Source organism: Sceloporus occidentalis, unplaced genomic scaffold (assembly GCF_023333645.1).
Source record: "Sceloporus occidentalis isolate IW3139 unplaced genomic scaffold, rSceOcc1.0.p SCAF_15, whole genome shotgun sequence".
Taxonomy (NCBI): domain Eukaryota; kingdom Metazoa; phylum Chordata; class Lepidosauria; order Squamata; family Phrynosomatidae; genus Sceloporus; species Sceloporus occidentalis.
The window spans coordinates 15,308,148-15,322,650 of record NW_028316995.1 but is presented as its reverse complement, the minus strand read 5'-3'; the positions used below and the strand labels follow the sequence as shown (position 1 = coordinate 15,322,650).

The 14,503-nt window shown below is 39.0% G+C and overlaps 1 protein-coding gene across 1 annotated transcript in view; it reads right to left on the bottom strand.

Annotated features, from left to right (window-relative positions):
* The window catches only part of LOC149303293 (ral GTPase-activating protein subunit alpha-2-like), a 143,850-nt gene that overhangs the window by 95,684 nt on the left and 33,663 nt on the right, over positions 1-14,503 (bottom strand). Inside the window, exons 9-18 of the mRNA XM_089481423.1 lie at positions 13,794-14,004; positions 12,383-12,611; positions 11,062-11,235; positions 9,943-10,080; positions 9,111-9,259; positions 5,409-5,520; positions 4,929-5,166; positions 4,271-4,435; positions 2,354-2,494; positions 1,644-1,784 (exon numbers count right to left, since the gene is read on the bottom strand). Coding sequence (XP_089337549.1) covers positions 1,644-1,784; positions 2,354-2,494; positions 4,271-4,435; positions 4,929-5,166; positions 5,409-5,520; positions 9,111-9,259; positions 9,943-10,080; positions 11,062-11,235; positions 12,383-12,611; positions 13,794-14,004 — 1,698 coding nt within the window. The remainder of the gene's footprint in view (positions 1-1,643; positions 1,785-2,353; positions 2,495-4,270; positions 4,436-4,928; positions 5,167-5,408; positions 5,521-9,110; positions 9,260-9,942; positions 10,081-11,061; positions 11,236-12,382; positions 12,612-13,793; positions 14,005-14,503) is intronic.

Here is a 14,503-nt window from a genome sequence, read left to right as displayed (position 1 = left end):
CCAGTATTTTAACTCTTTCCATGCGAGAATTGTTTTAAGCTAATGTGCTAATTTTAGGACTTGCTCACAAAAATATATTTTTTATATATATATTTTATTTTTTAAAAAATGTTTTCAACTTGAAGGTTCCCCTGATAGTGACATCAGTGGGAAATTATTTTTACATTTTACTGTTTTTTTTACTATTTTTTTCTAATTATTATTAATTTTATTTTATTTTTTAATTTATTTTTACTAATCACACTGTGATTAGAAAGCTGGGCTCCATTGACTTGCATGGTTGAATGCAGTACCTGTATTCAACCTGCAAGTGGAGCCAGAGTTCTCTAGAGGGTCAGGAGATCGTCTAGCGAACTTTTTCACCTTTATTGTTTTTTTTCCTGGGCCGCCGCCATCTTGCAGATGCCGAAGATCACCGGCAGCTGCGGCTGTGACCGCTCTCCGGAGCGGTCACAGTCCATCCAAAGGTAAGTGTTTGGTGTCGCTGGATGCCTCCTGATCGAGGCATTCCAGCGACACCATTTAAGTTTAGGAGGTGATCGTTGATCGCCTCCTAAACGCTTTTAAAATACAATGTATGGCGGTTGTTGACGCCCCTGGGAGGGGCCAGACATGGCCCCTGGTGCTGATCGTGGCGTTGCTGAATGCCTCGAGGTCGAGGCATTACAGCAACGCCGTTTGGGTGCAGAAAGCGAACATAGATCGCTTTCTGCACCCGTTTAAAGGCGTGCCGGTTCTGGCACGTCATTTGTCATAATCGACTTGTTTTTCCGTGCCGTGCCAGAACCGGCAATTGTCATTAAGGGGTTAAATAAACTATGGGCTGTAGAGTTCGGATTCCAACATAAGGTTTTCAAGAGGAAGCTCTTAACCCTCAGATATCTAAAACATTCCCCCACTGGAAGATTAAATTCGGATTGGAGTTGGTTAAATGACTTTAGTGTATCTCCCTCCATCAGATCTTTTATTAGATTTATACCTCTTTGTTTCCAGTTAGTTAAGTTTAAATCTTCGTTCATATATTCTATGTTAAGTAAAGGAAGGTTTGTTATTATCGTATCTTCGAGTCCTAATTTAAATTTAACCCAATGCCAATTTCTTATAAGATGTTGTAAAGCTAGACTGGTTCCCAATTCTGTTAGTTCTATGGCTTTCCTGGAGGAGATCCAGAAAAGAGGCTGTAGGTCTTTATATGGATAGCTTCTTAATAGTTCCCCCCTGTACCATATTTCCTGAGTCGCATTAATACTTTGTGTCAGAACTGCCTGTGTGAACAGCGCCGCCTGTGCATATTCCCTAATCAAAGGGCCTGGGGGGCTGGCACAAGGAGGCTGTAAGTGATCTGCAGACCCCATACTGCTGGAAGCATCAATGCACAACGGGGACAGCTAGCCAGGTTTCAGCATGCATTGGCTGCTTATGCTTTTTGAATTTTTTTGTCCAATTTTTAGTGTGTTAATTAATTTGAATAAAAGTGTGGTTATTTTTTTTTTAAAAAAAAAGGTAAGGGCCAATTGAATGCTCCGGTTTCAGTTTCAGTCCAGAATTTTAATTTCGGTGCATTCCTAAAACTACATGTAGTGCTTGATTTTGTTAGCATATACGGTATAGACTTTGAAAGACGTGCACCCTTAGGTAAATACCTTGCGTTGTGTAAGGACACGGCTGCTCTGTTAAGTTGGAAGTACTGTTGCTGCGAGTTAGCAGTTGCTGTTCTGGGTCACTGCATCCACCTATGGATTCAGATTCGGCTACACCTTCCTGAGGCTGCATCTCATCGACTTCTGAAGAACCAGAAATAGCACAAAGGACAAAACATCAGCTTTACCATAAAATATATTGTGCACATTAATGTAATAATGATCACTTAACCTCAATCTAAGATGGAAGCATTCCAAGTTCATGGCTTCAGCAATAACAGAACACAACGATAGATGTAGCTTGTAAATACAGGAGAATAAAATCATGCTGTTCTAAACAAGGGTTTTTTTTTAAATGTTCTAAAATAAATGGCAGTTTAATTCAGAGGAAACGCTAATACATAGACTTTCATTTATTCTCACCAAGAATGCTAATGACGTGATCTATGAAATGTAATTTTCTTAAAATGTAGGAATACTAAAATGATATAATAAAGTCTAATTTGAGTAGTAAGAACTGAGAAACGCATGTTATTCCAATAATACATTGTATACTCTATATTCATCCTATGGATGGATAACCTACCAGCACATGGAGAATAAAGATGCGGAAGTTTTAAAAAGAAGATCGGTCACATTCAATTTTACATTCTAAAGATCCAGATTAGATGAGCAGCGAGCAATCAGCGAGAATGGAAAGACAGGTACAGTACCTGAGAGTCTTTGAGAGCAAGAAGTGTGAGAGATACCAGGTAAGAGAGAGCTCACAGTGTGAAGGAGATGAGGAACACTTTTAGCTGCTGGCAAAGCCTCATAAAGGTGAACACAGTTGCTGATAGACTGACTTCGCTTAGCTTTCAGAGAATGGCGATGGAAATAAGAGAACATCAAGTCAGAGAACTCCGAACATACAGAACACATGTACATATATGCAGAGCAAATAAGGTACAAAGGGTTAATCAGCACAATCATTTCACCGGTTTCTACTCTGACCAATAACCCCATTATACACTGTCTCTATAAAAGATCATTTTAATTCATTCTAGCACATGTGTAGAAGACAGCTTTACTTTAAACATATTAAATAAGAAGGGGTCTATTCCAATAGATGATTGTTTCTACTCGATTGCTCAGAGTACGGCTCCGGTATACCTGTATACACCAAGCTCTCAAATTTGCGGGTTGGATTCCTTCTCATCGTACTGCTTTAGTAAACCATACAATGGCTGATTTTTAAGAACTGGAATCTCTGTATAATGAAAGTATGTAGGGGAACAGACTCCCTTAGAATTGCCACAAGGAATCGGTGTGGAGTTTGAGCAGGGAAATTCACCCAGAATATTACATTTTTGACAAGAATGATTGTCTCTTGGTGTACAGGAACGAAAGTTTATTGCCAACATGATGAGTTAAAACCAGATCATTCTCAATGCTAACCTACATTATGATACACAGCACTGTAATATATGGTCAAGGAGAAAAATATTTTGGTGGCACTTTAGCGTGTGCTTTGCCAGCTCATTCATGTACACAATTCATTCAACACCACCAAAACGCCAAAAATTTTATGAAATGTAGAAATCTTCATTCGGACTACTTCGTAATATATGTCAGCACAAATGATGTAGAGGCCATTGGAAGAGTTGTCAGTTTACGCCTCTCGTTTTCCTAAAATTGTTAGTTTTCGTCTCGAGCCAATATCGCTCAATGCATTGGGTATGATCTCCTGCCCTTGGGTAGACAGTGAATTGGCAGAAAAAACCTGTTGCTTTTAAATCACCGTATGCCATTCATCTGAATGTATTATGGAGCCTTTATGCACACTCCCTTTGATTAGGAACAAACCCCACTCACGTCATTCTACTTAGAAGGGGCAGTCTGATCCCCAGTTCAGCCCAAACCCCTATGGTCCATCAATTCTAGCCCCATGGTTCCTGTTGTATCTTCATCTTCTGACAAAGGGGGCTTATCACCTCTTAAATCCCTCCCAGCTTCATCTTTATCGTTTCCAACCATTTGACCCCTTGCTTAAACAGAGACTGCATCCGTACAAACTTCCCTGCACATGCTAAAGCATTCTGTCATGGTTGCAGAAGACCTTTCTGTCATGTAAGACACTCAGTTTGTTGGCATCTACACGACAAGTTCTAAAACATCACATAAACTGGGGTTGCACTGAAGTTTTCCATTTAAATCTGTGTAATGGAAAAATGCATTATCACTTCTCACTGAGTGTTTAGCTTGGCATCCTTTTTGCGGACCACGTAAAAGGGCAACAATTTCTCTTTTAGCTTTGTCACCTTTCTTCATGCATGGTAGCTGCAAACAAGACGGCGTGGCTCTGTATCCATCGTTCTTCCAACAGATTATGGTGTCAGAGATGTAACGGCAGTCTATTTGATTAATATTATGTTGCAACAGAAATCTTTGGTCAACATCGTAAAAATAACTTGTACCTCCTGTTACATTTTTTCTAAAGACCAATCATAACTGCCAACATCAAAGAGGCACCAAAGCTGCTTTAGGTGGTAGAGTGTATAGCACACACTAAAGTGGCACCAATATTTGTTTCCGTGGCACTTCCTCTTTAGGTCTCTACATATTCTCAGTTCTAAATAGGTTACACTTACCGGTGGCTTTTTGACGCACGTTGTTCCTCGCTTTCTCCACACCTGGAGCTCCAGAGGTAGTGGCACTTCGAAATCTCATAGGTTCATGAGCATCTGGATGGTTCCTCCAGCTGAGAGAAAATGACCTTCCAACAGCAGCCCCCTTCTGTATGTCGGGAAAACCACCTGCCCAAATGCAGAAGGAAAAGATTATCAAGATTTTTATTCATCTCATCCTGAAATTTCAAGAGTCTTAGACCAATAGATGAGTGTATGTAGTATAAATAATACATTTATTGCATTCTTGTGGAATATGTTATCCGTGAGCTGCTTCTAGGGTGCCCAGAAAAATACCCAGTGCCTTATAGAAAAAAAGTGCTACACTTAAAGAAGTTTTAAGGCCTGATTAAGGACTCCGCAAAAAGGCCCCTGCCCTAAGACTACACATAGGGAATACAAGAACAAAAAATATATAACAGTGCTAAGTTAACTGAATAACAACGTAGCAAAAGATCTTAATTTTGGTAGAAATACAAATTGGCCACCAGAGGGCGCAAGAACACTACTGTAGTTCTTCAATGCAAAGCCAAGCAGATTTTACAGTTTATAATACATAGTGGTGTCCAACGTGCAAGTCTACAGATTTCTAGGATGTAAAACTCCTGTAATGTAAGATCACCTTTTCCCCTCTGCTTCTTCTCTTTCTGCTCACTGAGCTTGTCCAGAGGCAAACTGCTCATGTCTAATCCATAAACTGTCCGAGCTAGCACCGCAGTGAGGGAGTCCATGATTTTGGCCCACTCATTGATAAGTTCTTCCCAGTCAGTCAGCGATGATAAGACGCTCAGCAGTTCGTCCCACAATTCTCGCGATATGTAAACGCTCAGGTTGGCTCGGATCCAGGCCACAATCAGAGTCTGTCAAAGAAAAAGAAAATAAACTGTCATAAAATCTAACTTTAGGAAAAAAAATTTGGGTTTTTTTTCTGAATTTGCATTAGTATTCTTCAAGCTAATTCTCTGATCCCATTCCAAGAAATACACTTTGATCAGTACATTAATTTCAACAATCTATTATCGTTAAACAATGACAGTTATTCAAATTTTAGAAAAATGATCTATGCATTACATGGTCAGTTCTTAAATTACAGTTGTCGTACCCGGAAAAGTACACCAGCTAAGTCTTGAGAGAACAAATCCTTCTTCAGGTTATCTCTTGGTTTCTGAACAACAGCTTCTGTGATCCGAAGCAATATTTGCAGCATTTGTTCCCTGTTTAAGTAAAATAATTAGTTTACAAGTATTCAAGGTAATGATTTACATCACTGCAAATTAGAACAGAAAATGTCTAATTGTTTGCCATGATCTTAAACAACATGATATTATATTTCTTAACCAAGATGGCGGTCTCTACTGTGATTACGTATATCTGTTCTTTTTTGTGAAAAGAAAGAGAAAGGAAAGAGAGAACGAGACAAAGGAAAGAGAGAAAAGGAAAGAGAGAGAGAGAGAGAGAGAGAAGGGGAAAGAGAGAGAGAGAGAGAAAAGGAAAGAGAGAGAGAGAGAGAAAAGGAAAGAGAGAGTGAGAGAGAGAGAGAAAAGGAAAGAGAGAGAGAGAGAGAGAAAAGGAAAGAGAGAGAGAAAAGGAAAGAGAAAGGAAAGAGAGAGAAAAGGAAAGAGAGAGAAAAGGAAAGAGAGAGAAAAGGAAAGAGAGAGAAAAGGAAAGAGAGAGAGAGAGAAAAGGAGAGAGAGAGAGAGAAAGAGAGAGAGAAAAGAAGAGAGAGAGGTATTTAAAGGCAGAGATCACCAAAATACATTACTCAAAAGGCATAAACCTGACACTAGACCATATTTTTGTCTGTTGCTTGCCACTGTTTATTGTACACACATTTAATAAAAATCTGATAATGGGAGAAGATTAAAGAGAATATGGGCTTTAATAAGTAGTACTTAATGTTTTTCTGCACTTATTGATGAAATTGATCAAAAATAACTGCATTGGCCTTTGGGACCTCCTCTTTAGTATCGGCACCCAAAATCCTGAAATAACATAAAAGACGGTAAATCACCTGTATAGAGATACTTGAAATGGGAAAGCTCCATGCAGGGTGGATGAAAATCAATTGTTGGGTTTTTTTTATCATTTTTTTTATTTTAAAAATCAAATGTATTTTAATGAAATGTTTTTGGGAAAATAAATTTATCTAAAGGTAGTGTTCTATTTAAGATACATTATACGGTAGTTCAAAGGTTATTCAGCATGAAACAGAGCTTAGTTATGTCGTTTTTTAAAAGATATTTTGTTTTAACCATTTCAGGTACTAAGCCTTGACGTTAAGCAAATACAAGAATACGTATGTTATATAACTTTATTGTTTTAGTTAAATGAAACAATTTAAGTAGTTATTGATTGTTATTTAGTTATGAGTGATTAACCTGTTAAATCTATAATCAGTTCTGATATAGCTGCTTTACTAATGTTACAGGTTATTACTCTAAATATGAAAGCTTTAACTGGTTGCAAATATTAAAGCTTATTGCTACCAGCAAGAATGAGTCTTTAAAAATCATGATTTAAATAGAGTCTTACTGACTAGTGATTTAAATTATTATTAAAATCGACTTGAATGAAATCAAATGTAATCTCCAAGAAAAAAAAAATATTTCTCCTACATAATGCAATGTATAGAATATAGTTTAGAATGATAAGTAATTGATTAGATTTCAAATGCTCCAAAAAACTGTCCTTTATAAGTCTAGAGGCTGCTTAAACAACACATTAAGCTTATTCTTTCCAGCAATACTAATGAAGTCCAGCTTCTACAAGGAAATCCTTATGTCCGTTGACTTTTATAAGTCAGTGTGTCTGTCTGGGTGATTATATGATAAGAACCAGGCGTTTGTCTAGTAAACTGTGCAAAGATAACATTCTCCGCTTCAAGACTCAAATCCTCCTTGACACGCCTTGCTCCCTTCCCATTTTCCCTTTAAAACGGGGTGTTTCCTGATGCCATCAGCAGGAACTCCCCCAATGTCAGTGGGACCGCCCACAACATCAGCAGGAACTCCCCAAACTTCAGTGGGACCGCCCACAACATCAGCAGGAACTCCCACCGACGTCAATGGGACCACCCCTGGCGTCAGAGGACCGCTCCCTTTCCGGCAAGGGAAGTCTCCGGGTAGCCGGAGTGACGAAGTTCCCAGGTATGCCAGTAAGCTTCTGCTGCAAGATTTGCTTTGATGGCCTTGCATAAACCACATTTAAGTAAGTGAGATGTCTTGAACGTCGCCTCATTGAATAAACTATGCATTATGGAGGGCCCGCTCAGCCCTGCTAGCAGAGATATTTACCAGGGCTGGTCATGGATGATGTATTGTTGAAACCACAATGTTCCTGCCAAGTCCCACTATTGTGAATGTTTCCAGAATAAAACAGACAAAAGACACCGATGTTTATTTGCCTTTGAGCAGGTCTCTGCCTAGTCCAGCAGCCGTGGCTGGAATCATGCAGACCGCTAAGAAAGCCTACGCCAAACCCAAAAACGAAAATTCAGTGGATGAACCAAGGTCACCCAGGGTAAATAGCTATATATTCTTCAGAAAAGTTTCAAATACTTCAATTATATTTTCAAATCATGCAAATGGAATTGGGATTTGAAACGAGATAGCGAAAAGCAGGTTACATGGTACAGCTATAAAAACATTAAGATTAGCTAAAGCAAAGAGGGATGTCGGAGTGTAAATTGGCTAGACGGGATACTTTAGTATCTCCAAAAAGACACATCTTGGAAGCGTATAAAAGGACAATAACTTGGCACGGCCAAGTGCAAAATAGCACTCCATCCCTGGATAATTGTCTTTTTAATGGAAACGCGTACAATGACAGAAAGATGGCAAGTTTCATTTCACCGCTGTTTTCCTTTTATGAGCCGTTGGACTTGGCTGAAATTTCAACTGAAATATTGGGGGAAAAAAACATGTTTTGTGATGAGTTGGAAACTAGCTTGAATCAAGAACAAAACAGAATTGCATACTACACAAAAATAAAGGGAATTGAAGGAGCAGTAAAATAAAATCGGGACAAAAGCTTACAATTCCTTAGAAAAGTGGAAAGTGCTTTTGATGTCACCCAGTTAACATGAGTTGTAAAAGTTGGTTGTTGGTAGACAGACGCAGGGTACAGGACACACATTACTCGGGCACTGCCACTGCTCAGCTCGGTAGAGGAAAAGGTCCGAGCCGACACAGACCTTCACAATTAGTTAACGCCTTATGTTACCGAGTGCTGGGATATGACATCATACTGTGCAGCTGTCATCAGGGGGAGCACACAGAATGTGAGGAAGAACTAGTAACGAGGCCAGGACTGTTCTGTCACCATCATGCTTGACCACCAGGAAAGATACTGCCTGCTAGACATTAAAGGACAGATCTGGGATAGATAGATAAGGATCTGTGACAAAGAAGGGGATCTTAGACAAGAGGGGGGGGGTTCTTGAGTATTGCGAGGGGTGCTAGGGAAAAATAGGTAATTCCTGCATAACCTGTATTTAATACTCCTACCCTGCTTGATCTGTCATACATGAAACAAAGAGCCACATGTACATACACTGCAAAAAAAGTTTGCATGTTGAGTTTACGTTACCCTGGACTAAATACCTAAAGAGGATTTTGTGAGCATTGCGTCTATGACACAACATGACTACAATGCTACTCCAGTATCCCGATGTCTATGTCTCAAATAATAATTGCTAGATACAAAATGCAACACCGTGGTTTATTAAGCATGACACATTTTCTCTTTCAAAAAAATAGAACAGAGTTAAGGCAATATAATGACTTAATATACAGGGGCAACTCACCACGTCTTTTTATCCATCACAAGATCCATTATCATACGCCTGTAGATGCTTAAAACGGATTTGCAAGCCTCAACCTGCTCTTCCAAAAGCAAAGGGACCTCTGTGCAGGGCTCCAGTAAGAAAACATTGGCAGAGTTTGTCAGAAACACCTAAAGAAATACAAATCATATTTTGATCATGTATTTACACAGTACATTTTTATGGCCCTTTACAAGTTGATGAGTTTAGAAATACCCAATGTTTTTAAGTGTTTTGCTTTTTTCCTGTAAGTTATGGGGCAGTAGCGTTTTGCTATTTCAAAACCACATTTTTTCCCAAAGCTGGTCATTCTGACCCATGTGCTATTCCGGGTATCTTTGAAGCCGGCCCATGCAATTTACCCCATCAAATCATATATTTCTGAAAACTAGACACCCCAAGGTATTTCAAATGCTAGCATTTTAACCCTTTCCATGTATGAGATTCTACCACCAGCCTTTGCCAAAGTTTGTGGTAGTAATTGTTTTTGTATTTTTTTCACACAAATTGTACTCTGGGTATAAATTTACAGCTTCAGGTAAACAACCCCCCCAATGTGGGTTCAGCAACATCTCCCGAGTACAGTGATACCCCACATGCATGGGTTTGTCTGGTGTTTGTGGGCATAAAGCTATCCTGAGCTTAATACAAGACTAAAGCCCAAAGTGGTCTCACGATAGACAGATACAATTTTTTCGATAACCGCATTTTCATTAAACGTGAAAATGCTCTTTCTAGGTTTTAAGTCGGGTTCCTTCCTACGTAATTTTTATCATTTTGATGTTACAAAGCTTGCACATTTGTAGTTTATTACCTGCAATGCGGCCTGATCGCCAGCTTTGACATCCATGTTCTCATCCTCGCACACACAGCCTCTGCTCACGGCACTAGTGAAGGAGTAGGTCCTTCCCCAGCTAGAAGAACGCTTGTGTCCACTTGATTCCGCGGCGAGCTTCAACAATCACCAGCACAAATATGTTTAGTATGAAAAGTTCACAATCAGATCACTAAAAAGATCCCAAGGCCGGTATATGCCGGGAATTTACCGCAAGGTTTTCTGCACTAGAGAATTACGTCTTCCCAAAAGCATTATGAATTTCTTCATGTATCTAAAGAGAGCTTTAAAGTTCCTATTACTGCGTTCCAAGAAATAATTATTTAATCATGTAAAATTTTGTAGGGAATGTTTGTCACATGACACAAAAGCAGGCACTATTTTTTGCCATAAGAAAAATGCATTTAAAAACATTTAAATTCCTGCTCCACCATACACAGGCGGCTATATTTCACTCAACTCAGACTAAAATAAAATAAGGGCAGATTATTTACCATATCTTCAGATATAGTGAATGTTCATTAAAATAACATCAGAAATGCATTGCAGACGTTGTTAATGTTGTAACTGCCTACTATAGCTGGAAACGGCAAATTTTTAATCAGTGTACATATGGCCTTTATTAGCAACCATGACTTCTGTGTTCCAATGGCACGTTGTGCAACATTAACATTTTTCTTGATCCAAGGAGAAATCTGACCGGTCGCCTTTTGGAGTCATGAAGGAATTTTGTTTTTCCCTAAGTGGCAAAATCCTAAAACTAGTTTAATTGGTTTTTTTTATCTTCTTTTGGATCAAGAGCAGTAAGCATAGGTAGAAGGGTTAAAACTGATGGACTAAATTACTATGTGTTCACTAATTTTACGATTATGTTACACATCCAGAAATGTCCTTTTCCACAAAAACAGTTAAGCAATGCCAAACTTTTGACTTTTGAACGGTAGTGTATTTTATATATATATATATATATATATATATATATATATATATATATATATATATATATATATATATATATATATATATATACACACAAAAAACACATATAGCACACAGACTGATCTGATCAACTACAGATAATAAAAAGTAATATTTTACCGGTTTATTATCGGTTTCTGTGACAGGAGGCTCAAAAATTTCCACGTTGGGTTGTTCGGGGGAAACCTTTGAAGGTTCTTCCATAAACACAGGCTTTTCTTGCAAGATCCACTTTCTGTATACCTTCACAACTTTCCTAGTGGCAGAAATGTCACAGGCAGGCAGCAAGAACGCCTGCAAAACGCAAAAGAAAAGATCACGCTTTATGCCACCGACCAGCAGTATATTAGTGACGTTACTTATAACAAGGAATCGTTACATTCAAATGGGAAAACCGTGGTGTACCGGCATCGTCAGCCGCTGCTTCAATGTACATGATAAAAAAAATGTTCCACAAAGCATAAGAAGTTAAATGACGAAAGGTAAAAACACGGTCATACCTGACAAGATTTTATATTATTTAGAACACTGTGGGTACTTTAACATCTGGAGGAGAATTAGGATAAAAATGTGCCGTAAATCAGGGCACCTTTGACATGTACTTAAACACCTGACCACTAGGTGGCTCCAATAATTCTATTTTTATGTACAATTTTATTTTTAGAGCGACAACACCATTCACAGCTCTTTGTATCTATCTATCTATCTATCTATCTATATCTATATATATATATATATATATATAATCAGAGTGGAAAATAATACATTTTCCAGTCCAGTAGACAGTTTGCCATTACTTTTTTACATTTTATTGATGCACTGCCTACTCTCCTAACGTATCGTCATCTAACAATGAACATGATAGATTTATAGGTGAAACTAGCTTATTATTAACACACTTTATGCAACTTAATAATCATTTACAACCTCTTAGTTCATATTGTAAGCTTGTTTGAGCGGGGCCCTGCTTACGTCTTGTTTCTGTAACTCAAATTGTTATGTTATACACTACATGTGACGCCACGTTTACAGCGCTGCGGAATATGATGGCGCTACACAAAACTATTTCCTTACTGCATTTCTTTCAACTTTTTGTAAATGTTATTTCTAGACTTCCCTCATGTTCTGTGAAACACAGTATAATGGGGAGAAAATGTTTACACCAGAGACAAATTGAAAGAAACCAATTTAGAGAACGTCGGTTTTTATACATAAGGGAAAGTAAGGGGCAATGAAGCGACCGTGACTGAAGGCACCTGTGGGGGGCTTGTTTAAAAAAGTGATTCCGCTGTAACGGTGGACTTGGCACTATAGCAACTAATGGAATATTCCTGCTGATGTGATCACACCATTTCCACAGTAAGTTATTCTGTATCCAGATCCAGAGCCATAAAGCTAGAAGGAAAACCTAACGATGTGAAACAATGGCAAATTCACGCACCTGCCTGAACACTTCATTGACAAAATTGACGTGGCCTCGAGTAGACATGAGAATCCTCTGCACCATGTTATACTGGTGCTTCTGGTCCTCCTCGATGCTGCAGAGACTCGCGTTACTCAGCCTCCTGTCCGACAGGGTGCTGCTGTTGGAGTGGTTCTTCTCCTGCTCTGTGGGACCACTGCTCTCTACTTCCGGAGTCTTCTCTTGGTTGACGTTAGTCACAGACACGCTCTGAAAAGAAAATATCACACAATGGGACTTTAGACACTGATCACTCAGCACAAAGAATTATTGGGGCTTATTATTTTTTTTATTAAGCGACCCCAGCAGCAAATCCTGGGAGCGCAGCCGATATAGATGCTGAGGCTCAGGGTTTTTAGTGGATATAACTAAAATGGTGAAAAAGAGGTGGCCAACACATATTTATATTATTCAAATGTGAAACAAAACAATAAAATAAATGTGATATATCATATAATATTGAACATACCTTGCTGCCAGAAATAATATATAACCCTGCGCAAAGATGACACTCAAATAACTGAAAACACCAAACCAATGTGAAGACATTTTTGGTGAGTATTATTAGTGCATTTTTGTAAGTGGAATTTTTTATTCTTCACATTGGATCGGTTTTTTATTTGAGTGTCACCTTTGCTCAGGATTATATATTATTTTTAGTGGATATAGCCTGTTTACCAGTTCTCCCGTTAAACAGGACTCCCGGAGCACTTCTGCCAAAGGAGCGGAGACTCTGAGCACATTCTCTCCCCCGAGTGGAAGAAAGGAGGAGAGCTTGTCCCTGTGGCTCCGTCCTTTTGCTGAAGTACCCTAAAAGGCCAGAATAACACAGTCAATGTCGTGCAGAAACACTTCTTTCACCGCAAGTCTGGTTTCATTATTTTGGAAGTGCTGTGGGAGGCTTGGTTAACGGAGCCGATATTGGGAAGAAGACAAAAGAACAAAATGAGGCAAGAGACGAAGCAGAGCTGCAGGAAAGGAGACAGGGACTCTGAAGCTGCCGTGGGAGATATTAAGAGACCACGTGAGCGAGAGTGCGAGAACGTGAGCGAGAGTGCGAGAACGTGAGCGAGAGTGCGAGAACGTGAGCGAGAGTGCGAGAACGTGAGCGAGAGTGCGAGAACGTGAGCAAGAGTGCGAGAACGTGAGCAAGAGTGCGAGAATGTGAGCGAGGTGGGTGACAAGGAATTGCTTTTCCGAATGGAAAAAGCCCTCCAAAAAGCATGGACCAAAAATGAAACAAAAAATTAGTCCGAATCGGAATCGGTCCATTTGTACAAGTGTACCAAGTATATACCAAGTTTCGGTATATTAACACAGACTATCACACAAACAATGACTTCCTTCCACAGCTCGCTCCAGAGGCAGGTAACAGAAGCGACGGTAGTACGCGCCACTTACCTGAATGATTTTGGGCAGCACGTCTCCTCCGTTTTTAGTGCTTTGAGAAGACGGCACATACTTCTTCTCCAAAAAGAACGTGACAAGCCACTTTATAAACACAACTCTAGCTGCCATGTGTGGGACTTTTGTGCTATAAATGCTTTCACTGTTACGGGTTACTGTAACATATACCGGCTTTGGTCTGACATCAGGAATCTCTGTTACAAGTAAAATTGATGTAAATTATTAGTCCCATATTGATTTACATTTACATTTATTAGTTATGAAGCAGAAAGCTTTTGGGGCGGAATTGCAATAAGCAAAAAAAATAGCTTTTACTATGAAGCAATTAGCTAACCCCTACGTGAAAAACGGTCACAGGGACTATAGAAAGCGGTTAACATTATTCACTATAGTAAGGAAAGCCGGGATTTCAACCTACTACTTTACTATGCATTATGAAGGGTCAATCCTGACTAAAGGAGCAGAGTCTGTCCAACACAATACATACACTCAGATATAAAGTATGCATCATACAGGGCCAACAAAGCTGTCCTTTTGGCTTCTATGTTACCATTCATAAAGCTCAGTAATATTAAGGATGCAAACTTCAGCTTTAGTGAGCCTAAAATATTTTCCATTTTTTTATCATTTTTTAATGAAAGTACAGAACTTTATTTTTCCTCATGAATCATTGCAAATTTGCGGGATCATATA